Raw genomic sequence first — 21,739 nt, 5'->3', positions numbered from 1 at the left:
TGAGCAGATCTTGTATGCGAGACAAACTTGATTATGCGCAGTGAATAGCCTCTGTGAAAATTGTGCTTCAGGTGGTCCTGCTTGTCCAATCTGCTGGACGTTCACCAAATGTCTCCTCAACTGTACTAATTCATACAGCTGCAACTCTATACTTCTGAAAGGTCTCCTCTCTTCACTGCAGAGGCAGCGCCATCATTCCCACTTGCAGGGGCACCTGCTTGCAGAATGAGGAGAAGATGCTGCGAAGGCTCCATCGGCGTGTTGGCCGCCTGATGGGTAACTCAACATAGCTGCTTGGCTGGTGGCAGTGGCTGGCAGCTGCAGGTACCTGCCACGCAGAATCAAGCTGATTAGCATAGCATTTGTACCAACACTACAGACGTATCATTGCACGCTCCTCAGCTGACAGCTGCCATAATCACCCACCATTATATAAGGGGACCAACAGAAGGGGAAGTGTCACCTGTTGGCCGGGCAGTGACTGCGTCCAGAGGGAGTCCAGCAGATCCAATGCACGTGGAGCCGGGCATGGCTCCTCTGTGGGGCTCTCACTGGTGGGCGCGCCGCTGGTTGTGCTGGCATTGGAGGGAGGCGGTTGTGGGCACCTCTGGAGATCACTGTTGGGAAAGGAGTAACTGGACATGCCTACCTGCAGGGCAGCGCAGAACTTGTGAGTGCTTGATTGACCCGTTGATGCTGGGCATAACCGGGCATGTCTGGTGATCCCTCACTGCAAATGAAGGAATATCACTGGCATAGGGCAATGCAAGGGAAGGGGTGTGCGCACGTTCTGATGGGCGCGCCGGCAGCGCTGATGAGCTGATCGTCCATTGATACCAAGGTGGAGCCCAATGCGCAGTGCTTCTTGAACATGCTGAAGTGCTCCGCGGCATGAGGAAGCTCTGGTGGTGGCATGTGGGTGTCCGCAAAGGAGTACCCAGTCTTCCCAACCTACACAGCACCAGCATATTCAAAGCAACAGGGAATTATTGCTGTCCGCGGAGTCTGTGTCATCGTGCGTGTGCCAGTGCAGGAAATTGAAGACTTGCACGGAATTTCTCTACTTGGAAGTTGTCTAAAGTGTAAATATCCCTGCAATGACAAAGACAGAGGATTGTATAGGGCTGCATGGCGCACCTTGAGGATAATGTGCCGGTACTGCTCAGCGCTTTCGAGCTGGCCATCAATTGATGTCCCCTTGCTGGTGGCATCCACCGCGCAGTGCTCCGGGTACAGCTTGTATTGTGCAAGCCTGTCTGCGTACCAGGGACGGTCCAGGGGAGTGTAGTCCTCTTCGGTGCCATCATCTGCCTCCACAGCAGGCGACTGGATGTCAGCTGTGGGCGCTGGCTCCTCCAGCTGCAGAGCAGATGTCAGCCTCAGCACAGGGCTCTCAATATGTTGAAAACAACAGTGTCAGAATGGCTCACACCAGATCTGACCACGCGATAGGCAGTGCCATACCTGGGCTGGGAGGTCAGCTATGGCAGTGTGGGGCCGAGACTTGTTTGTGCTGCAGCCTGGGCTCCAGATGCCCCCCATGTGGGCCACCACTGGGCCGAATGAGTCCGTCTGCAAGCAACAATGAAAAAGATTCAGCCTACTTGGAAAACATGGTTTTACTGGTAACCCAGGATGTGCTATGCTGGCGAACACGACACGCAAGCTCACGCACGCTGGCTGCATCTGAAGAGTGCTACAATCAGGTGAGTGCATGCAGAGATTGTCTTAAAATATTACCTGGAATTGTGGCGACTCCAAGGCTGTGGCGGCAACATGGCTTGCCAAGCAGCTGGTAATGGGGCCGGTGAAGCCCAGCGCCGTCTGGGACATCTGCTGCTGATGCACGAAACACTTCATCAACATGACTTATGCTCCAGATATTCTGCTTTGATCATGGTAATGGAATCCAATGAACTCGACCATCTGTGAGTGATCCCTAACGCGCCGACGAAAAGCTAGAGGGCCACTGAACGAGAGGTGGATGCAAAACAAATTCTTGTACCATTTGGAGAGACACTTGCGTGCACTGCTCGTTACCTGAGGTATGGTGGTAAAGAAAGCCATCGCTGGTAGAAGACGGAGCCGACGTTGTCTGTAGATAGCGAGTGGCTTGCTGTAGCTGTAAACGAGTCGAGCAGGAGATATTATAAAGCACTACAACAGACCACTGGAGATTCTGGATTGCGCTTTTTTTTCCCTTTATGGCTGTCGGCATACAGCTTTGTGGGGAGCTCGGGGAGGAACGCCTCGCACTCGACGCCAAGTGGTCTACCCTGTGGCAAACAAGGTCTACCCTTCCAAGACTGCTGCGATCACAAGTCAGCAATTGCTACAAATTTTGCAGTCCTAATCAACCTCTACGCAAACACAGATCGCATTACCAATGCAGAGCCTCATTCGCAACTCGAGACTTCTTTTGTCACAGCTGCCAAGCAGATCTTTATTGCCTTGCTCTGGTCACAGCGCACTGGAAGGCCCACTCGCCTCTGCATTGTGTTCCAATGCAATTGCAACATTTAATGACCTAGGAGACCGACCGATCGTGATGCAGCAATCCCTGTTGACGTGGTGGTCTGGAAGCATGGTAAGTCATGAGTATACGAATTAAACTTTAATTTGTCTTTGACACGACGGTTGGCGTCCTGAGGATGTGTCATGGCAAGCATACCTCTCTGCCGAGCGAATCATAACGTATAAGTCTGGACTCGTGTCCTTTTCTGCTATACAACCTGTCATTCCACTTGTTGAAGGAACCCAATGCCAGTGATCCCCTATTTTGCTTCAGGCGACGCGGACCTTTGCATCGGCGGCTGCCAACGAAGCAGCACAGGAGGCAGAGATCAACCCGTTGCTACAGACCCCAGGACCTTCAAGGAGAGGTGGGGTGGGGCAGGAGGATGCTGCCAGCAGCAGACGCAGGCTGGGTCCCAGAGACAGGGATCCCAAGACAGCACAGGCGGTGCATCGGGCCATCCCTATATCTCCCAAAAAGATGGCAATGTGGACAGACCTGATGCGGCGGCAGCACCTGGATGATGCCATTGTGCAGTGCCAAATGTCGCCCAAGAAGGCTGCCCGCATCTGCCTCAAGGCAAGCAACATACACCTGTACACAGCAAACCTGCATCTCTTCCTATAAATGTGCAAGCAAAAATTAGAATGTCTGCATGCGTCTGCACGCCTTATGGAAGTTAATGTGCAGGTGTTGCAATCAGCCAAGGCAAACGCTGTTCACAACCATGGACTAGATGGCGACAGGCTGAGTGTGGGTAAGCATTCCATTTGACTTGAAACCAGCTGAACGATGCTTTACTCTCTCATCGTGAAGATATCATATCACTGAAATATCATCACTTGTGCAAGTAGCCATGCAGGTGTAGTGTCCCTCTTTTGGCTAGATGCTGATGTCTCTGTATGGCATGCAGACCTGATCCATGTGGGGCAGGGGTCTCACCTGAAAAAGACCTGGCCGCACGGCCGCGGCAGATCCGGTGTGCGACGCATGTACCGCTCACATCTCACGGTGGGTCCTGCATTCCTGTCCGCAGGGTGTCGCACTCACTGTGTGCTGTACACAAGCTTTCAAGGCTCACGCAAACATGTGCTTGTGATGCAGGTGGTCTTGCGAGAGTCGGATGCCCAGCGATTCAGTCAATTCCAGTTGCCTCTCATGGAGCGGCAGAGAAGATTCATGTGATTCTTTGATGCTTTTGATTGGATATTTATTGATGGTGTAGCCATTATCATGTGCAAGGGACACGCTCATTCAGCCTCATATGAAGTGTGGCTCTGTAACAAGCAGGTTGCTGACAAACAGAATCATAGACATTGAGCAGCGCTCTACTATCCTAAACATGCTGAGTATCTTTGGCGGCACTAATACGTATACAACCATCAACATCCATACTCAGAACATGTTCTTCCTACTACTACCCTGAGGCGCATGCACAAGTCGCACGGCGTCAACAAAACCTCATGCATTCACTTAACACACTTCAGGACACATCTCTTCATCGCTATCAGAGCTCTGACTGCCAGCGCTCCCTGTGTCTAATGATGGCAAGGAGCCTTCGCTATCGCTGCTTGTTTCCTCCTGAGCGGCCGGGGCCAGTGCCTCTTGGCTGCTCCTTACAGGCCCTTTGCTCACCTGCACAGCAGCCAACTTGTGTTGTTCTGACAGTCCCGTAACCCTCTGTACTCCTCTGCATCATCACCACTTTCTGTGAAAAGACCTCCAGCATGGAGAAGTAAGCAGGAGGCTCATTTTCTGCATAGTGGGCGCCGCCTGCTGAACATCGAGCACCTGAGGCTGTTGTGCATGGAACAACACAGAAGAGGCTCCGTTGCTCTGCTGCCCAAGAACTGGATGCGGCTCCGTCTGCATTGCGCTTTGCTTTTCAGCTGCTGCTTCTACTGCTTCTCTTCGGGCCTGCTTACTACTTGCAGGTTCAGCTTCACCCTCTGCGGGACCTCCAGCAGTCGGTTGCGTGCTATTATTTATGATGCTTTTGGGCTCTTCACTGCCAAGAATGTGTTGCGCGCCAGTCTGACCCCGCATGATGGATTCAGCTGCCTGTATGGGCTGTGCCTGGCCGCCACCCATGTGAGCACCTTTTCCAGCGGCCATCACAGCGTTGATGTGCATGGGATGATCAAACCCCGGATGGCTTGCTGCCTCCATCTGGCGCATTGCCTCCTGCTCTGGGCCTGCGCAAAGAAGTGCTTTAGCTACAACAGGGAGTCCAACACTACAGCACAGGCCTGAGGCTTTATTGTGATCCAATCCCAGCTTGAAAGGTCAACATAGATGAGCAGAGACATCAAATAGGGCATGATGAGGTCTTGAACACCTGTTGGGACGGGGACGGGTGAGATGGCAGACCACATGCGCGGCACCCCCAGGTAGCTGGTGCTGGGCACGGCAGGGCCGGTGACGGCAGGCGCGGCCGAGGCGGCGGCAGGCCATGGGCTCTGGGAGCGCGGGTGCACAAAGGCCTCGCAGGCCAGCAGAGCCCCGACACAGAAGGCGCGCATCTCCGGGTCTGCTGAGCCCAGCCCCTGCAGCTTAAACATCAGTTGCTTCACTGCACTGCCTCTAACAGCTCCGTATCTTGCAGGGGACAAACAGCCAGCCAGGCAGCGGCCAACTCGACATCAAGCAACCGCTAGTGCAATGAATATGCAGACAGAAAGAGTGAAGACTCTAAGTGATAATTGCATTCACAACACGCCTTGCAACCATGTCAAGCCAGTAATATTTGCAGAGAAGAATCACAACCGGTACCAACAATTAGGGCAGCCAAAAAATGACTTCATCAAATGCTGAAGGAATGACACGCTGGTTTGTCAGCACGGGTGGCGCGCCTTGCGGAAGGCATGAAGGGCGTGCGCGAGGAAGGGCGGCCGGTGCGCGGCCGGCGCCAGCACGGACGCCAGCAGAGCGCGCAGAGCCGCCAGCTGGACGGCGCGGACGCAGCGGGGGGCCTGCGCGCCAGATCTGGACGCCCTCTCGCAGCCGGCCGCCGCCGTCGCCGCCTGGTGCGCCACTGCTGCATCCAGCTGCGCCCTCGCCTCCAGCCGCAGGACCGCCCCTCCCACCTGCATAGCATGATGCTCTGCTTTGTGAGGATAATATCAACCAACTCTAAGCATCATGCCCTCAACCCCAGACGTCTTCCAGAGCACAAAAAAGAGACGTTCTAAACAGATTGACATTGTTTGACAAATCGATTCGACATAGCCTCAGTCTCTTCATCATTGTATTCCCGTTCCTCAAGCACACGTGCACTGCTTCAGGGCGTCTTGGGAGAGCAGGCACATGGCCAAGCTTGCAAGCAAGGGAAAAGGTGAGTGATGCCAACATAGTATTTTTCTTGATCTAGCAAGGGGCAGTTGTAATATACCTCATGTTCTATGCGAGCAAGAGACTCAAAAGATAGCAAGCATGACAATGTGAAGGTCTTGAATGAGCCCACGGGGTAAGAATGAAGGATTGACCTTGTAGAGCTCCTCCACAAGGGCCAGCACAGCCACTTGAGCCGCCGCATTCCTCATTTCCACAGCAGGCGACTGGGTGTTGAAGCCCTGCAGTCCAGCAGCATACACGTCAATAGCTGCTTGCCTCGCAGGCAAAGAACATCCGAAATCCTACTACATCATCTACTCTCAAATCAACGCACACACTCTGACGAAGATAATAGCATCTGAAGCTAGTGGTAATTTGACAGGCCGGGTGGGCAGCAGGCGCGTACATGCGCGGATGCCAGCAGGGCGCTGCCACTGCTGATGCCTGCCAGGTCATCCAGGCTCTGGTCGGCCTTGGCCCTCTTGCGCTTCTTGGCCTGCTTGGCGCCAGGCTTGGGCGCCTGCGCTGTGCCGGCCGGGGCGGTGTAGAGCTCCAGCAGCATGCACTGCATCACTGGCGCTGCCAGATCCCTGACTGGGCCCCAGCCGCCCACCCTAATCAGCCCAGCCGCGCATGCATACACCTGCGCACACAACGCCTCTGTTGAAAGAGCTGCCGAGGCAATGCCTTAGTTAGCGTACTGGACGAGAGACATCAGAAAGAAGCGAGACAGTGCAGGAGGGTGCTGGCCCACCTCTCTCCGGACGAGCCAGGAGGATGTGGCAAGGAAGGATGGGGGTTCAGCGGCCAGCCGCCGCAGCAAGTCAGCGAGCAGGCGGGTGATGCCCTTGTGCTGCGGGACCAGCGCTCCGCCGCCCACGTGCAGCAGCAGCTGCAGCAGCTTTGCGGCGGCTGCGTGCATGCCCGGCAGCACCGCTAGGAGCTCGGTGTACGCCGCTGCTGATGGAGATGCCCGGCCTGCAGACACAGACAACTCTTGATACTCTATGCCACAGACATCCTGACCAAGTGCAAGAGCCCCTGGAGAATCAGCCTGTATATGAAGCTGTATAATCAGCACCTTGCAAGCCTGGAATAAGCGCTTAGAATTTGCCCCAAGATGAGGCTTGCTACCAGAGATCCTCACGAAAGGGCGCTTACCGGCGCGGGAGAGGGAGTCGTCCACAGACAGGATGCGCGCGCAAAGCTGCACAATGCCGGGGCCGGGCACAGGCACAGGGGCGAGCGCTGGCTGCGTCAGCAGCCTCTCCAGGCAGTCCAGCACTGCCGCCAGCCGCTGCTGCGCCAAAATCACCATCTGCGCGTTCTGGATGGTGCCTGCTGGAGTGTCACCCGCTTGCACACCTGCAGCGCCCGGCTTCACTGCTGACCTGCGCATCATGATTTCCGAATGAGCCATATCCTAAAGCACTCTGTTCCCATAGCACAGAAGGTGCAAGAGCTGTTCAGGTGTGGGGACTGAAGCTCAAGCGAATCGTCCATGAGTATAGCATACCTGTAAACTTTGGCCGCAGCAGCATCCTCCAGTCCTATGTATAAGACATCCAGCTGCAGGTGCGCTGTTGCCAGGACATTCTGTGCAGCCTCGCTCCATTGCTCTGCTTGACCTGCAACCAGACAGTAGAACACATTTATTTGTTCCGCTCCTCATCTATCACCTTTCACCTCCTCGGCTATCACAGAAAAGATTCCTCAGAGTTTAAGGAATACTTGCCTGTGACGTGCGGCAGGAGGGACAAGCAGTGGGAAGCAGCTGCACGCAGCGCAGCGGTGCTGTGCACCCCACACAGAGCCTCGCCTGCAAACTGACCCAGCAGCTTCAGATGGGATCGGAAGGCAGTCGGCACCGCTGCAAGCGCCGCAGCCAGTGCCTCCAGCGCCTCAACATCCGCAGCCGCGGATCTTGCATCGGTCCCGATCGACTCACCTGCAGCATATCATTGCATTGATATCGAAGACTGTCAATCCACCCAGTACCATGCGAATGGAGCCTATTTACATTGACATGCGTGAAAAGCGATATTTTGTTGCAGGACGTGCTAGGGGGCTGCTACTTGCCTTGCTTCTGTTTCAGTAGGGGTCCAAGGGCGCCTGCAAGCTTGCCAGCCAGGGCTGAACCCTCCTGGCGCACTCCTGGCAGGTCACACATCTGGCCGATGCGCAAGAAGAGGCTCCGCAGAGCAGCCCAGACATTGTGTTGTATCTCGGTCGTGGTTGATGCCTTGGACATCCCCACCAGCTTGGCCCCCCAGGCTGGGAAAGCCTGCAGGAAGCGCTGGCCGCTGCATTCATCGATGAGTAGGCGAAGCAAAAGTATTCCAGTGAGCTTTTGGGAGTCCTGCATCACATCAGACACACAATTGGCTGTCCACTCAGAACTGTGGCTAGGTGGCACACCAGAGGAACAAAGCAATCATACATCGTGCTGAGTACTGCTGCAAGAACGACATTACAGTGCATTTTACAGAGACATGTCAAGAGCACAGTTCAAAGGGGGCCAAAGCCGCCCCTCAACAAGCTAGCACACCTCATTGTTAGACGTAAGGTTGTTGGCTAGCTGGATCAAATGATCGTTGCCTCCTGAGATGTCTGAGATCGCCACATCAGAAGCGTTTCCAAGATCGTCTCCAAGCAGACCGAGCTGCTTGATGACTTCACCGAAAGAGATCGTGGCATGCGCACCTTGCGAACCTTTGTCTGCAAGTGACCTTAAAAGCTGGGCTTTCGATGCTAATGACACATTCATTTCAACTAATCTTAGGACTGGGAGTGGTCCACTCGACTGGGGCCCATTGTTCTTCTTTGCGAACTGCAGCTGTCGCCTGTGCTGCCCGCAGGTGCGCACATGCCAGCAGGTGCCTGCGGCCCAGCTAGTGAGGAGAAAGGAGGACAGTGTGGAAACAGCAATGTAAATGAACTCCTCGATTGGTGCACACTCGAGCCGAGACGAGTTGCCCAATCACTGGGCTCCAAATCGGTGATGGTCTTATACAATCATTTCTGCGCGCATGCGCATGGGAACCCAAATGGGAATACTATTCCCATGCTTCTAGTATCCCGGTGCAAGCATACGAAGAAGCAGAAAAGAAGCATGCAGGGCGCTTCAGTACTTCGTACTTGAATGTTACAGCGCCATGCATTGTTGACATTTGCATGATAAAAAGCATACATGACCATGAAGCATCCAGGAAGCAATTTGTTGCCGCCTGATTTGCTGTCAGGATGCCTTCTTTCAAAGCCAAAGAGTGTGACACTCAGCCAAAGTTGCTTGCAAAGAAGCACACATAGGTGCAGGCATCACTGCTCTACATGTGCTCAGTTCACCTCGAGTCAACTCCCAAGCTCGAATCCTGACAACGCAGTGCAATCTGCTAGCAGCTGTAGAGTCTGAATAGGGGACGGAATACAGTGCAGGATAACGAATGCATACCAGTTCACATGCAGATCACAAACTGTTTCCAATGTCTTCAGTAATCTCAGTCACCATGCTCTTGCTCAGCAGCACCGTTTCACAAGAATTCGGCTTCCTCTCTGCTGCAGTCAATATCGCTCAAGGCTGGGGCATCCTTGGAGGTATCCTTGGAGGCATCCTAGGAGGCATCTAGCCTGAGCTGATGTGAGCACCAAGCTCATCGCTTCTGGCGGTACAGAGCAGACAGTGCGATGAAGGACACAACATGGAAGAAGGCGTAGAAGCCGACGAGGACTGCTATGACTTCTCCAATGGTGAGTGTCAGCTCCCAGTACTGCAGGATCTGGTCTCCTGTGGCTGTGGGGTGGCAGGTGAACCCCTGGCTTGCTGCTTGTGCCGCCAGCTGAGCATTCTGTGTGATCTGCGCATCAGCACAGCGCAAGCTTCAGTGTCAAGGTAAACTCTGCAAGGCGCATGCATGCAGCAGTATGGACACAGCCCAGTGCTGAGCTAGCAGCGGAGGCATGAAGAAGAAGTGAGATATACCGCATTGATCTCGGCACTAGTGGCGCCTGGAATGTCTTGCGAGATGCATTCATTCTTTTGGAAGACCACCCCTTGCAACTCAGTCCTGATCAAGCCCTGAAAGGTCCATCTGCACAGGCAGGCAGACAAGGTTTCAGGTGGAGCCCAGGATCACACCGTGAAGCAGCAAGGCTTGCCGGGGCTGGGGTTCTTGGGGCAATTGGGCGGCCAAAACAGCACTCCAGCTTGTTCATTTCGTGCCAGGCCCTGATATGTCCATCTGCATGCATAGCAACACCCCTATCATTAAAGCTGGGAAATGAGTACCTCACCGAGTGGAGGCCGCATGGGTGGGTCTTGCTCATGTTTAGGTCCTGTACACATCCTGGACAGGTGCTGTTACCGCAGGGTGACATGACATTTTAAAGAGAAGGAAAGATGTTCACCTGGGGTAGGAGACATAGGAAAGCCACAGCAGGGGCTGAATTGTCAGCTGGCTGGGCCGCAGCAGGAACCCAGACAGCAGAATTGACATCGCCACATAGCCTGTCGCCAATATGTACGCCAAGTCCTGCCAAGCAGGATAGAGACTCTCGTCAGATTACCTTCATTAGAACTGACATAGTTGCTCTCCCAGACATATCCAGACAGGGATGCAGATGCCAAGACGTGTGCACTTACCATGACAGGGTTCAGCCGATGATGAAGCTCTTGGAACAAATTAGTACGAGGTATCATTTCCCAGGGATTGAAATTTGCATGGCCTTGAGCTGATGACATGCGCAGGAAAATCATGAGTGGCTGGGGCACTGAGATCACCTGATTGGGGGTGAGGTAGACGCAGAAGATCATGAGCTGGATGGCAATGATGGACTGCAGCACCATTATCACGCCGTAGAGCAGGATTGCGCGCCACTCGTAGTGCAATCCCGCCAGCCCGTAAACAGAGTAGGCCCCGCACAGGGTATTTACTATCACGAACGGCAGGCCTGCAACATGTGCACAAGGGTCTTAAGATAAATCTAAGACCAGTGCAGAATAGTCTCTATCAGATGAACCCAGCATCAGCTGCAAATCCGTCTAAGATGAAGCCCTCTTCACGAGACAATATGCCTTAAAAGTCAAACACACTTTCATGAAACATGACAGCAGCGCAACGGACACAACATGATGATGCAACCTAGGTAATGGTGAAGACATTCTTTCATGGTCCATGTCTGCAGGTGTAGAGCTACATGGCACAAAGATTGCAGTAAGAAACTATAAGGGAATAGATGCTCACTTGCGGTTGTGTGGGCGACATAGTAGGCGGAGGTATGGTACAGGTCAGCGGCGCGGTCGGCCATGAAGAATTTGCGGTCGAAGACATAGAAGGACATGTAGCAGAATGGCAGCAGCTCAAACAGTAGCATGATGAAGAAGATGACTGCCATGCGCCTGAAGGACGCGCTCGCTCCCTCCGGGATGTTGTAGAACGTCAGCCCTGCACCAGCCGTTGTCTTCCTCAACAAAGGCAATGCTCAAATTGCAAGTCTGAAAATAGCTTGGCACCACCCCTGCGTTGCCAATCACAAGGCAGCTCCAAGAAGTGGGGTAGCCCATGTGCTTGCATGCCGACATGCAAGCCAGGTGTGGCATCTTCCAACAGTCAAGCTCAATCTCGCGCGAGTGAATGAAATCATCCACAGCATGCGCGCATGCATGGATTTCAAAAGTCTGGCCAGCATTGTAACCAGGATTGGACAGCGAGGGGCGCACCGGCAAGCATGCCGACCCAGGTGGAGAGCAGCAGGCGCGCAGTGGTGTCGGTGGGATTCCTCAGTTGCGCCAGCAAAGAGCGCTTCAGCAGGACCACATACTGTGTTCCCCAGCTGCATGACAGAAAAGCACCATTTCAAATGCGAGTCTACACAAGTGGAATACATTCACGGAGCGCTTGACACCTTCAGTCTCTGAAGCCTGAGTGGAAAAAAAAGGAAGCAAAAAAGAACACCAGCGGGCATTAGGAGTTGAACCCCATACCAACCGGTGCTCTTATTCTTCACAGAACGCTTTTGGCGGCACTTAGCATTTAACAATGACTGTTGTGGTTTTCACTTGCTTATATCCAGCACAGTCGGATCAGATGCATGCTAGTTTCCAGCACCAACACATGTGAACACAGACTTTGCAGCAAGATATCAGAATGGAACTATCTGGGCCGATATTTATCTCATCAACTCTCTGCTCGATCATGCGTCCTGAAGCACCAGACAATGAGATGAAGTGATGGTGGTGAAGGAGGGCTTCCGGCCATTCACGCATGTGCAAAGGCGTGCTATGATGCTTACAGCTAGATATTCAAGCATATTGCCTCAAGTATTGGCGAGAGAAGAAGATTGGAATCCTTCCTTCCTTTCAACCGTGCATCACGTTGCGACGCCCGCATCAAAGCAAAGGTTCTGCCAAGAACAGAAAAATTAAATGGTCACTTGGAGGCGTAGCGGCTGCGAGACCAGGGGGAGAGCTTGTGCACTGAGCTGGCCTCTGACGTGGCGTTGGCGGCCAGGTCTCGGATGGCGTTCCCCTCGGGGTTGTCCACCTTGGCGCAACGCGCGGCCCATTCCCCCGCCGCTATCGCCACCTCCTCCCGTGACGTCATCGACCTGCGCGCATCACTAATCTGCTGACAATTTTTTTCTACGCCTCACCCGACTTCATGCGAGATGATGGACTGACACTCTTGGATGCCTCATCAGCCTTCAACGGAGCCAGTGGGCTGTCAGAGCGCTGTATTGGCATGATTGCGCACTGACATGCCAGGTGTGAGCAGTTGCAATGCAGGAATGAAATGGAGCAGGGAGCAGAGTACGCACCGTGCAGCAACATCCTTTGGCTTTGTGAATCCGACAGACACCTGCATTGAACCATGGGATTAGGTCAACCTATGATGCCATGGTGCAATGCTGCCCCTCTTGCACTCACACTGCTCAAAGAGTTAGCTAGCAATCTGAGACATCAGCAGACAGCTGTGTGAAAAGAGGAGGCGCTACTCACCATGTCCATGAGCCAGTCGGGGACAGTGCCGTCCTTGTCTGGGCTGAAGGTGTACTGGAGCGTGCCGCTGAACCACTGCACCGCCTGGCTCGGGTCGCCAGCGTACAGCTGGTACCCCTCAGACAGCACCACCACCTGCAAACGACACCCCAGCTTGCGCTCTCAATCTGATTACCAGGACAAACGCTTCCCTGGGGAACTCCTCGATTGGTGAAGTGGCCTGACAGACTGCCATTGGCAGTTGATGTCCAGTGTTAAGTGTTTGAAGAAGGCAACAGCAATCAGTAACCTGTCACAGCTGTGGGTTATAACTCACAATTGAGCCACTTAGTCTCGAGAGTCTCGAGTCAAGTTGATGCATGCTGAAGTAGGGTGCCTTACACAGAGGCCTCATCTTGTGACTCAAGGCCAGAGGTTCCCTCCTTGAGTGAGTGCAATGTCACTGCCTGCTTATAATTGCCCATGTGGGAGCCAGGGGATTGGGGATCGTGCCTTGTGGAACATATCCCAGATGGCTGAGCGGGGCTGGTGCACGGAGGCAATGATGGTGTGGCCCAGCGCTGCCAGGCACGACATGTGGTCCATTATGTTGAGCGCCGCAAACGCGTCCAGCCCAGTCGTGGGCTCGTCCAAGAACAGGATGCTCGGCTTGGCGATCAGCGAGCACGATATCGTCAGCCGCCGCTTCTCACCCCCTGCACCGCCACCACCCTTAGCATTCCATTTCTGTAAACAGTTTGGGCACCTTTGCACCGTTGCGTTGTCACCGTTGCGTTGCGTTGAGGTCGCAGATCAGTATTCCAGTAAATCGTTGTGGGTGTCGGGCAAGGTGCTCACCGCTGAGGCCTCGCACCAAGATGCCTCCTGGCAGAGCTCCTCCCACCTGCACCAGACAGCAGCGCATCACTCTCATGCTCAAGATACTGCCGCCAAAATGGGCACATGCTCCACAGCCTCTCAGTACCCCATAACCAAGCACCCTTTTACACCAGTAAGTGTGAGCGAGGAACGTTACATATTCATCAGCCAACAGCCAACAAGGCTGATGTGCTGATAATGAGTTGATCTGCAGGTCATATGAGGGAATTACTTACCTGGGTGGTGCGGACTCGTGAGAGGCCCATGACTGCCATGACATCGTCCATGCGCTGCTTGATGTCGGCGCGGCTGGTGCCCCTGGGCAGGCGCAGGATGGCGTGGAAGTGCAGCGTCTCCCACGCACTCAGCGTCGGCACAAACACATCCTCCTGCGCCACGTACGCGTTGCAACGCTTGAACCGCTCCCCCAGCGGCGCGCCGTTCATCCACACCTGCAGCCAGTCGACCAGGGAGTTCTGATCATCATCGTTATCATTTATGTTGTTGTTGATGATGTTGATGGTAGGTGCCTTTCCAAGGGGTGTTGCTCGAGAGAATCATCGCATGGGCTTTGACAAAGGCGTGTGCTTGGTCGAACATGAAGCAGAGCAGCAGTGCTGCGCTCGATAAGAGTCGCTCGATAAGAGTCGGAACAGTGGGTTCAGAATAATTGCATGTTTTTTTGAAAGGGATCTGGAGGAAGGGCGCAACAGCAGTGTTGAAGTGGGTCAGAGGAGCGCACCTGCCCCATGAGCTTGCCTCCCTTGCGCATGGCTAGGATGTCCAGGAGAGTGGACTTGCCTGCAAGCGAGCAGATACACGGCTCAAAAAAGGGGCCGTCCAGCAGAGCTCTGAACGAATTGTTTCACAAAAATGATTTATGACAGAGCTCCTTGAGAAAGAGCTAAGAGAGACTTGCCTGCTCCTGAGGGACCCACAAGGGCGCACATCTCTCCTGGGACCACCATGCCAGAAGAAGGGTACAGAATCTGCTTCTGCTGCATTGTGTTCTTGTCCAGCACCTGCTCACACACCAGGATTGTCAACAGTGCACCTCCTTTCAAATCACTTTTATCAAGCCTTGTATGGGCTTGATTGACTGGACTTGATTGATTGAAGGTGGGGAATGAGCAGGACTTCAGCAGCAGAGAGGTCAATCAGCAGACAGTCTGGGCAACTCATGCCAATGCCTTCCATCCTTTGCACTGGCTCTCTACAAACTTCATGCATGACTGAGCATTTTCCAGTGGCATGGGGAACTGCACGCACCGAGCAGGCTAGGCCGCTCCAGGCCAGTTCTGCAGGGTAGTCGAGGAGCATCTGTTGGTCGCGCTCTGAGGCTGCTGTGGCGTGGCCATCCTCCTCATCTTGCCTGCCACTGATGTGGCGTGGCACCCAGCGGTTGTCATGCTTGCAGGCCCCCTGCACCAGAATCTCCTGTGTCATAACCTTGTGTCCTGGTGCCGGTACTTAAGGGAGCAGAGCGGCTTGCTTTGTCATTGCCAGCAATGGAGTGAGTCGTTGTGCATCGGACCTACAGCACGTCAAAACGAAAATTAGAAGTTACCTGGCAGGCACAGCCCCTGATCCAAGGAGGTGTCAGGACGTGGGGCTCGGCTTCGGCAACGATGCCTGCCCTTGCCCTCGCGTCGGCACTGGAGTCCCAGTCGTGGTTGCTGCGCACAGTATCTCCGTCATCGGAGCTGCTTGAAGCGATGGAAGCCGCGTCGTCCGTCTCCTCCTCCTCGATCTTGTGGATCGTGCTGCCATTCTCCTCCCTCGGCTCAAAGCCCACCTTCTTTGATGCAACCTTCTCGACCTTCGGACGCCGTCTCAATCGTCGTGATAGCTTGGAAAAGATGCCGAAGACCTTCTCCAAGCTGTACAAGAGAAGGATCAGGCCCAACGTGTGAGCCACAGCAATCGCTGGCACATACACCGAAGGGTTAGCCATTTTTTTACCCCGTCGTCTCTTGTCGACAGATCTATCCTGGGCTACATCTGCTGTGCATCATAATGATTCTGAGGAGTGTCGTGCTGGTGGAGAAAGGTTGACACCAAACTTCTTGTAGCAGCTTCCTGTGCAGTTGTAATCGGGCAGGCAGAACAGACGTTGGATGATCTGGGCATCATTTTCTTGGACGAGGCAATTACGTTTGCATGCCTGATCCAAGGCTTTGCGTCGACACATCACCATTATCATTATCATTATCTGTTGATGTGAACATTATTATGAATCTTAGCTTTTTCATCAGCTAGAATCAATCTCAATGCATGGGCTGTACAAATGCAAGGAGCCCTGCAGGCCAGCTGAACCTCGGAAGGCCAGTCAGGCTGATGCACCGGCGCTCCAGCTTCATCTAGAGACCTAGGCAGGTCTGCCAGGAAGTATTTCCAGGACTAATTGTTTGCAGCAGGACTGAGGACCGGATATAGCTCCAGTACACTATCAACCACTTGGATCAACAGTACTGCCTGCGTTGTTCTGACGACGCTAGAGTCAGGACAGGCCCCTGCATAAGCTGAGTGCATGTATGATTTCTATTTTGCTTCCGAGAAGGCAGGAGTTCCAAATCTCGTGAGTAATCACAAAATACTCTTACACCCAATGCCTGCAGCGCACAAAACTTTCAAAAATGTTCCGCTGCCCACTTCTACAGTGTCTACGCCAGCACAAAATCGGCAACTGCAGACAGCCCGGCTTCCCTATACTTCTCTGCTAGGGGCTGCCTGACGGAATCCCAGTCGCCCTCCCCAGCCGCCACGCAGTTCAGCAGATGGTCCGCCTCATCCATGGCTACCTGGTTGGGGCTGCGCGCTGCAGCCACTCCGGGTGGAATCCCCTCCTTGTTTATGGAGCTCTGCAACACAGAGATCCTACCATCATGCTCTCCATTCCAGGAAGCCGGACCGAGGTAGACAGAGTGTGCTCCCGTGAGGGTTTTTTTTTATCGGCAGCGCAAGGGGCCGTAATTGTCGAACTGTGTGTTGTTGTGATTGACCATTTCTGACAGCAGGATGCACCCAGGACGCAGCAAAGACAAATGAACATTGGAGAGAGATAGCATTGTGGAGTAGCAGCTGACCTGCATGTCCAGTGCTTTTCTAACTTCAGCTGCAGTGTCTGGCAGCTGCGCCAGCGCTGCAGTTTCATGGAAGCCGCCCGACAGCGTCCACCAGGGGAACCGCAGCGCTATGCGAGCCTGCAACAAGCTTGCCGACGTCAGCAAAATTTCTGAGATCTGATAAGGTTGTGTCCATTTTGAAGAATGGAGAAAACTTGCTGACAGTGGAGCAGGCAGGACAAATTGTACGTGGATTTGAGGGAGCTGACCCCATCTCGCGCCTCCTCGTTGCGGCTTATGCTGTTGTACAGATGAGCGTTGAACTCAAATGGCCTCGCCCAGCCCGGGAAGTGGTTCTTGCTAGTGTACCTGCAGTGCACATTGGGTCATATCCTCTTACAGTCAGTCTCCTCAGTCCATTCAACTGGTATCTGGACACGGTGACCTTCACTTGGAAGTGGTCAAGTCTTCTGAGCTGCAAGCTCTGAGTCAAAAGTCAAGAGTCAACAGCTCCGATTCAATACACAGATGCTAATTGAGTGATATAAAGCAGAAGGGAGTGAAGAGCTCACCACTCGGCAGTGATGAGGGCTGACATCTGGTCGCCCTTCTGCACATGGTTCATGGCCAGCCGCTCCACCACATCTGGGTACATGCCTGCCTTCCTCACAAGGTACGCATCAATGCTGCCTAAGCCAGAGCTGCGGAAAGCGCCCCGTTCATAAAGGTCTCGCCCCTCCTGCCCTGCTGCAGACGCCAGGCTGTCTGATGATTCAGCGGCATCCTCCTCACAGAGTGCTCTGCGCCGATCAAGTGCACAGACTCAGGCGGCCGGAAAGCCACACAATGCTGCTTTTGACATGGACTGGGGCAGCAGATGTCAAGCTTGGGTATGACATGAGAGTGCGGGATCGTGTGGGGTGTACACTGGGTGGCTCTGCGCACCTATGGATGTACTCGTCAGTGCTCCTTGCTAACATATGCACCTGCCTTGCCCCTCTAGAAGTCTCCACAATGGGGAGGCCCTGCATGCATGCAGAATAAGATGATTGTGGAGCCGTCACGGGGTATCATTTGGTATCAATTGCTCGCCAATATAGCAGGCGATGCAAAGAATGAAGCAGGGCGCACTCGTGTGCTGGAGAGGTCTGGCCATCTCAAGAAGCAAGTGTATACTGGGCCTGCAGTAGATGGACGGCACGCCAATGGGATCAGAAGAGGTTGTAAACCTTTTTTATCCAATGGAGGCACGATTGTCTGCCCTTGTGCCTCCAACACCTGTGCGGCAGTACCTCCAGATCAAGCAAGCCTAAATTTGTGATGAGCCATATCCATCCCTAGAAGGACCATATGCGGACCTTTAGTAGACTTCCTATCCTTCCTGGCCGAACCGATGTCGCAACTTCATCGATATATCTACCGTGCTCTGCAAAAACAGCCCATGTGAGCCAGGAATGACAGGTATGATGAAAGGATGTTGCTTTGCCAAGCCTTGCCATTAGAGTTTGCAAGAAGAAATTGCGCCTTGATGCCACTAATGTGATAAGTAGCTTTGGGCAAGCTACGAACCTAGGGAGTCCACTCGGGCATTGGCAGATCCACATTGGCTGTACTGCCTAGAATACCGCTGCCGCTTTTGCAGTGCCTGAATCCTAAAAGCTGATCTACAACGTGTAAGACTCTGCAGAGTCAGACATGAGCAGGACGGTGCAAGCATCCTCGATGAGGTGTGCACATTCATAATAATCGGCGATCGTCTGTGGTGGATCAATCTTCTGTTCTCTGGTTTCCTTGCAGACTGCTCTACTCTTTCATCACAACATTTACGATTATATTAGAAATTTAAGCTCTGGCAAACATGATCTCAAGAAGAAACCCTGCAAAACCCTCACTTAACTCCAGCTCATGCATGCCATCGAGCTCTTACATGTTGCTCTGCTTTTGAAGTGGAAGATGCATCATATGAGGATCTCAAGTACTTCGAATGCAAATATAGTGCCGATCTGAAGAAGCTTGACAAAAGAGCTGACAAGTGAAACTGAAATTCAGGCTTAATTTTGATCAGTCAGCACGGCCGGCCCAGGGAATGTCCTCTCTAGGACACCAATCTCCTTGTGGTCCCTCTTTCTTCAGTCTTGGCCACATCTGAAAGTTTCGTGGCTGAAATGGGTAGATTTGCAGTCCATTCTATCTCGACCATGTCCAAATCCACTTGTCGAAATGACCAAGCAGTCACCATTTGCTGAGAGGGTGAGCATTGAATAAATATAATATAATAAAAGACCTTCTTAGTGTACTGAAGCATAATCTATAAAGCAACGATCTCTGTGTTCTGGACTTGGGTTTGGTCCCCCCTTTTTTCCATTGCTCCTGTGCATCTTGAGTACCCACCATGATATAGTTTAATTGCTGATGATCAGGTGCAGCGTGTTCATCGTGAACAGGAATCCCAGGGCATGGCAGAGGCCTCATCAACATCGTCAGGAGGGGTTGTGGATGACCCTCTGAGCCTGAAGCAACTCAGCCTGTCAACTAGCCCAGCCAATATTGTCAACCATGGCAGCCAGATAACAAATGACGGGTTGAGAGAGCCAGGTCTGCCTGGCTGATCAGCCCAACCCCTTTTAATTGGCAGAACATGCATCCAGACATGCATCGACTATGATTACATCTCCCCTGTCGCAGGTGGTTCAGAGGGCGTGAGTGGGGACAGCCCCTCACACAGGAACAGGCTGAGGCGGTTCACAGACGTGCTGGGCACAAAGAAGATTGACCTGAGACAGCTGAGGCGCCTGGCATTTCATGGGATCCCTGACAAGGACGGCATGCGAGCAACTGCCTGGAAGGTGCGTCCCTCTGCATGCATGCGCATCCCCAATCCTCTCCGGTGCTTGGTAACTGAGTCGCCCTAGTCACCAGCGGCTAAAGTGCTGTGTGTGGCTGCTTGCAGCTGCTGCTGGGGTATTTACCCCCGGACAGGGGGGAATGGGAGAGCGTGCTGCGGCAGAAGCGGGCGGCATATCAGCAATTCAGGGAGGAGCTCATCATAGACCCCAAGAAGCAGGAAGGGTGCACGGGAGGGGACCACCCCCTCAGCCAGAGCATTGACAGCAAATGGAACGCCTTCTTCAAGGTGCCAGCATGCGCCCTGAGCCAGATCCTATCAGCTTGCATTGCTGCATATTTCCATTCGAGCGGCAGTGCATATTCTTGGAGGCAGGGCAAGTGATCAGGCTGCGTGTGGTGCCACAGGATGCTGAGATGATGGAGCAAATAGACAGGGATGTCATGCGGACCCACCCAGGCTTGCACTTTTTCAGCGGCGATGATGGGGCAGCCGTCACCCACAGAGAGGTCAGCCATGCACTGCTCTTTACATCTGCCCCACACCCTGCTGGTCTCTCACAGCAGCCACCCACACTTGCCAATTCTCTCCCTGCATCTGTTGAGACGATATCCTGTTGACAAGGTTGTGTGCTGATGTGAGCAGGAAATGAAGCGGGTGCTGTTCATTTTTGCAAAGCTGAACCCGGGCCTGCGCTATGTGCAAGGCATGAATGAGCTTCTGGCGCCGCTGTACTTCCACTTCCGCTGCGACTGCGACAGAGACGCTGCATTGCATGCAGAGGCAGACGCATTCTTCTGCTTCATGGACATCATTTCAGAGTTCAGGGACAACTTCTGCCAGCAGCTGGTGTGCCCAGGACCACCCTGGGCTCCTCATGTAGAGGGCAAACAATAGAAGCTTTCTGCTTGCTGCCTTCAAAGAGCCTTCCTAAGTGCTGCTATGCATGATCTTGCTGAGATATGGCAAACCCTTGCTGCAGGACAATAGTGAAGTGGGCATCAGAGCAATGTTGTCCCGTCTTAGCAGCCTCTTAAACCAGGTTGATCCAGAGCTGTGGTATCACCTCACGCACAAAAACAAGGTGCGCTTCGCTGCTTTATGTGTTTCAGTAACATGCAGCCTCACATAGACTTTCCTGGAAATAATAGTGACAGATTACTGCCGTGCAGGTCAACCCGCAGTTTTATGCCTTCAGATGGATCACGCTCCTCTTGACACAGGTATGCCATTGTTCGAGGATTTCCTGACTAAGTTGCAGTGACTTTGCTGGACTTCTAGACCAAGTGGTTGACGTGCAGGAGTTCTCCTTTCCGGACGCTGTGCGGTTGTGGGACACATTGTTCTCTGACCCGGGCGGCCGCACAGACTGCCTGCTGCGTACCTGCGTTGCCATGCTTGTCAACGTTCGTGGAGAGCTGCTGCAGGTGTGCGCATTTGACCAGCATAGACCATTTCGGTTCCAGATTCTTCTGACTAGTGTGACTCATTTCCTTTACTTTTATCCTTTTCATGCTTCGCATTGCATTACAGTAAAGTGTTTCCGTGGGAAGACACAAAATGGAAATCGGAGGGAAGCTGATGTAGTAGTGATGGCATGTGACAGGGAGACTTCTCTGCAAACCTGAAACTGCTGCAGCGGTACCCTCCAGTTGACGCGCACGCCATTCTGCACATTGCTGAGCAGCTCGCGGATTCAAATAGCATTTCATGACAGACAGTTGAGAGCTGGCCGTGTTGTAAAGTAGGCTTAAGCTTGCAGCTCTTTTGAGATTAGTTGGGGACAGCTTCTTGTAATCTTTACAGACATTGATCTGACCTCCTGGACATAGGATAGGCACAGGCTGGCATCAGAAGCAAATTATCAATTTGGAACAATTGATTACCATGGCCCGTGACAGGTGAATACCATGCATGTGGTAAGAAGTATCTTGAGGACAGAAACCATTACAATGGAAACAAGTACCACAAGACATGAACCACGAACTTTCGCTAAATGAATTGTAAACCCAGGCTGACCTCTAAAATTTCGGATTATTGTACAGTAAATTTCTCTTGTCCATACTATTCTCCTACCTCTGTTCCTTAAGACCTACTATAAAATATCATGCCTGCTCTCAGAGTCTTGC

The 21,739-nt window shown here is 53.1% G+C and overlaps 7 protein-coding genes across 7 annotated transcripts; 2 read left to right on the top strand and 5 right to left on the bottom strand.

Annotated features, from left to right (window-relative positions):
* Positions 1–172: 172 nt before the first annotated feature.
* On the bottom strand, positions 173–1,833 carry COCSUDRAFT_61001 (hypothetical protein; the record flags this gene model as incomplete). The annotated part of the gene is made up of 6 exons (XM_005650492.1): positions 173–328; positions 464–617; positions 788–951; positions 1,138–1,359; positions 1,465–1,572; positions 1,741–1,833. 6 exons carry the CDS (start codon positions 1,831–1,833, stop codon positions 173–175), a joined length of 897 nt encoding a protein of 298 aa, XP_005650549.1.
* A 715-nt stretch (positions 1,834–2,548) lies between these two features.
* Positions 2,549–3,700, top strand: COCSUDRAFT_61000 (ribosomal protein L22; the record flags this gene model as incomplete). Its single annotated transcript, XM_005650491.1, has 5 exons — positions 2,549–2,587; positions 2,789–3,046; positions 3,206–3,272; positions 3,429–3,526; positions 3,620–3,700. The coding sequence occupies 5 exons, from the start codon at positions 2,549–2,551 to the stop codon at positions 3,698–3,700; spliced, it is 543 nt and encodes a 180-aa protein (XP_005650548.1).
* Positions 3,701–4,076: 376 nt separating this feature from the next.
* COCSUDRAFT_60999 (hypothetical protein) lies at positions 4,077–5,076 on the bottom strand (the record flags this gene model as incomplete). The annotated part of the gene is made up of 3 exons (XM_005650490.1): positions 4,077–4,150; positions 4,555–4,710; positions 4,854–5,076. 3 exons carry the CDS (start codon positions 5,074–5,076, stop codon positions 4,077–4,079), a joined length of 453 nt encoding a protein of 150 aa, XP_005650547.1.
* A 273-nt stretch (positions 5,077–5,349) lies between these two features.
* COCSUDRAFT_60998 (hypothetical protein) lies at positions 5,350–8,157 on the bottom strand (the record flags this gene model as incomplete). The annotated part of the gene is made up of 8 exons (XM_005650489.1): positions 5,350–5,601; positions 6,001–6,087; positions 6,255–6,491; positions 6,603–6,826; positions 7,010–7,239; positions 7,365–7,476; positions 7,629–7,796; positions 8,106–8,157. The coding sequence occupies 8 exons, from the start codon at positions 8,155–8,157 to the stop codon at positions 5,350–5,352; spliced, it is 1,362 nt and encodes a 453-aa protein (XP_005650546.1).
* Positions 8,158–9,498: 1,341 nt separating this feature from the next.
* COCSUDRAFT_60997 (hypothetical protein) lies at positions 9,499–15,654 on the bottom strand (the record flags this gene model as incomplete). Its single annotated transcript, XM_005650488.1, has 16 exons — positions 9,499–9,702; positions 9,984–10,086; positions 10,253–10,377; positions 10,626–10,795; positions 11,089–11,289; positions 11,565–11,677; positions 12,278–12,451; positions 12,662–12,702; positions 12,843–12,977; positions 13,377–13,537; positions 13,680–13,725; positions 13,937–14,152; positions 14,443–14,501; positions 14,635–14,722; positions 14,970–15,137; positions 15,268–15,654. 16 exons carry the CDS (start codon positions 15,652–15,654, stop codon positions 9,499–9,501), a joined length of 2,391 nt encoding a protein of 796 aa, XP_005650545.1.
* A 275-nt stretch (positions 15,655–15,929) lies between these two features.
* On the bottom strand, positions 15,930–18,579 carry COCSUDRAFT_46456 (hypothetical protein). Its single transcript, XM_005650487.1, has 8 exons — positions 18,335–18,579; positions 18,124–18,191; positions 17,897–18,043; positions 17,711–17,790; positions 17,338–17,565; positions 17,035–17,134; positions 16,787–16,903; positions 15,930–16,561 (listed from the first exon to the last, which is right to left on the bottom strand). Exons 1-8 carry the CDS (start codon positions 18,504–18,506, stop codon positions 16,364–16,366), a joined length of 1,110 nt encoding a protein of 369 aa, XP_005650544.1. The 5' UTR covers positions 18,507–18,579; the 3' UTR covers positions 15,930–16,363.
* A 642-nt stretch (positions 18,580–19,221) lies between these two features.
* Positions 19,222–21,324, top strand: COCSUDRAFT_40189 (RabGAP/TBC protein; the record flags this gene model as incomplete). The annotated part of the gene is made up of 9 exons (XM_005650486.1): positions 19,222–19,360; positions 19,451–19,611; positions 19,716–19,898; positions 20,018–20,119; positions 20,256–20,459; positions 20,593–20,694; positions 20,783–20,833; positions 20,912–21,037; positions 21,217–21,324. 9 exons carry the CDS (start codon positions 19,222–19,224, stop codon positions 21,322–21,324), a joined length of 1,176 nt encoding a protein of 391 aa, XP_005650543.1.
* Between the last annotated feature and the right edge of the window lie 415 nt (positions 21,325–21,739).

The sequence above is a fragment of the Coccomyxa subellipsoidea genome, assembly GCF_000258705.1.
Source record: "Coccomyxa subellipsoidea C-169, whole genome shotgun sequence".
Lineage (NCBI taxonomy): Eukaryota > Viridiplantae > Chlorophyta > Trebouxiophyceae > Coccomyxaceae > Coccomyxa > Coccomyxa subellipsoidea.
Note: the sequence above shows the minus strand (reverse complement) of the source record. Positions and strands in the feature narration are given on the sequence as shown.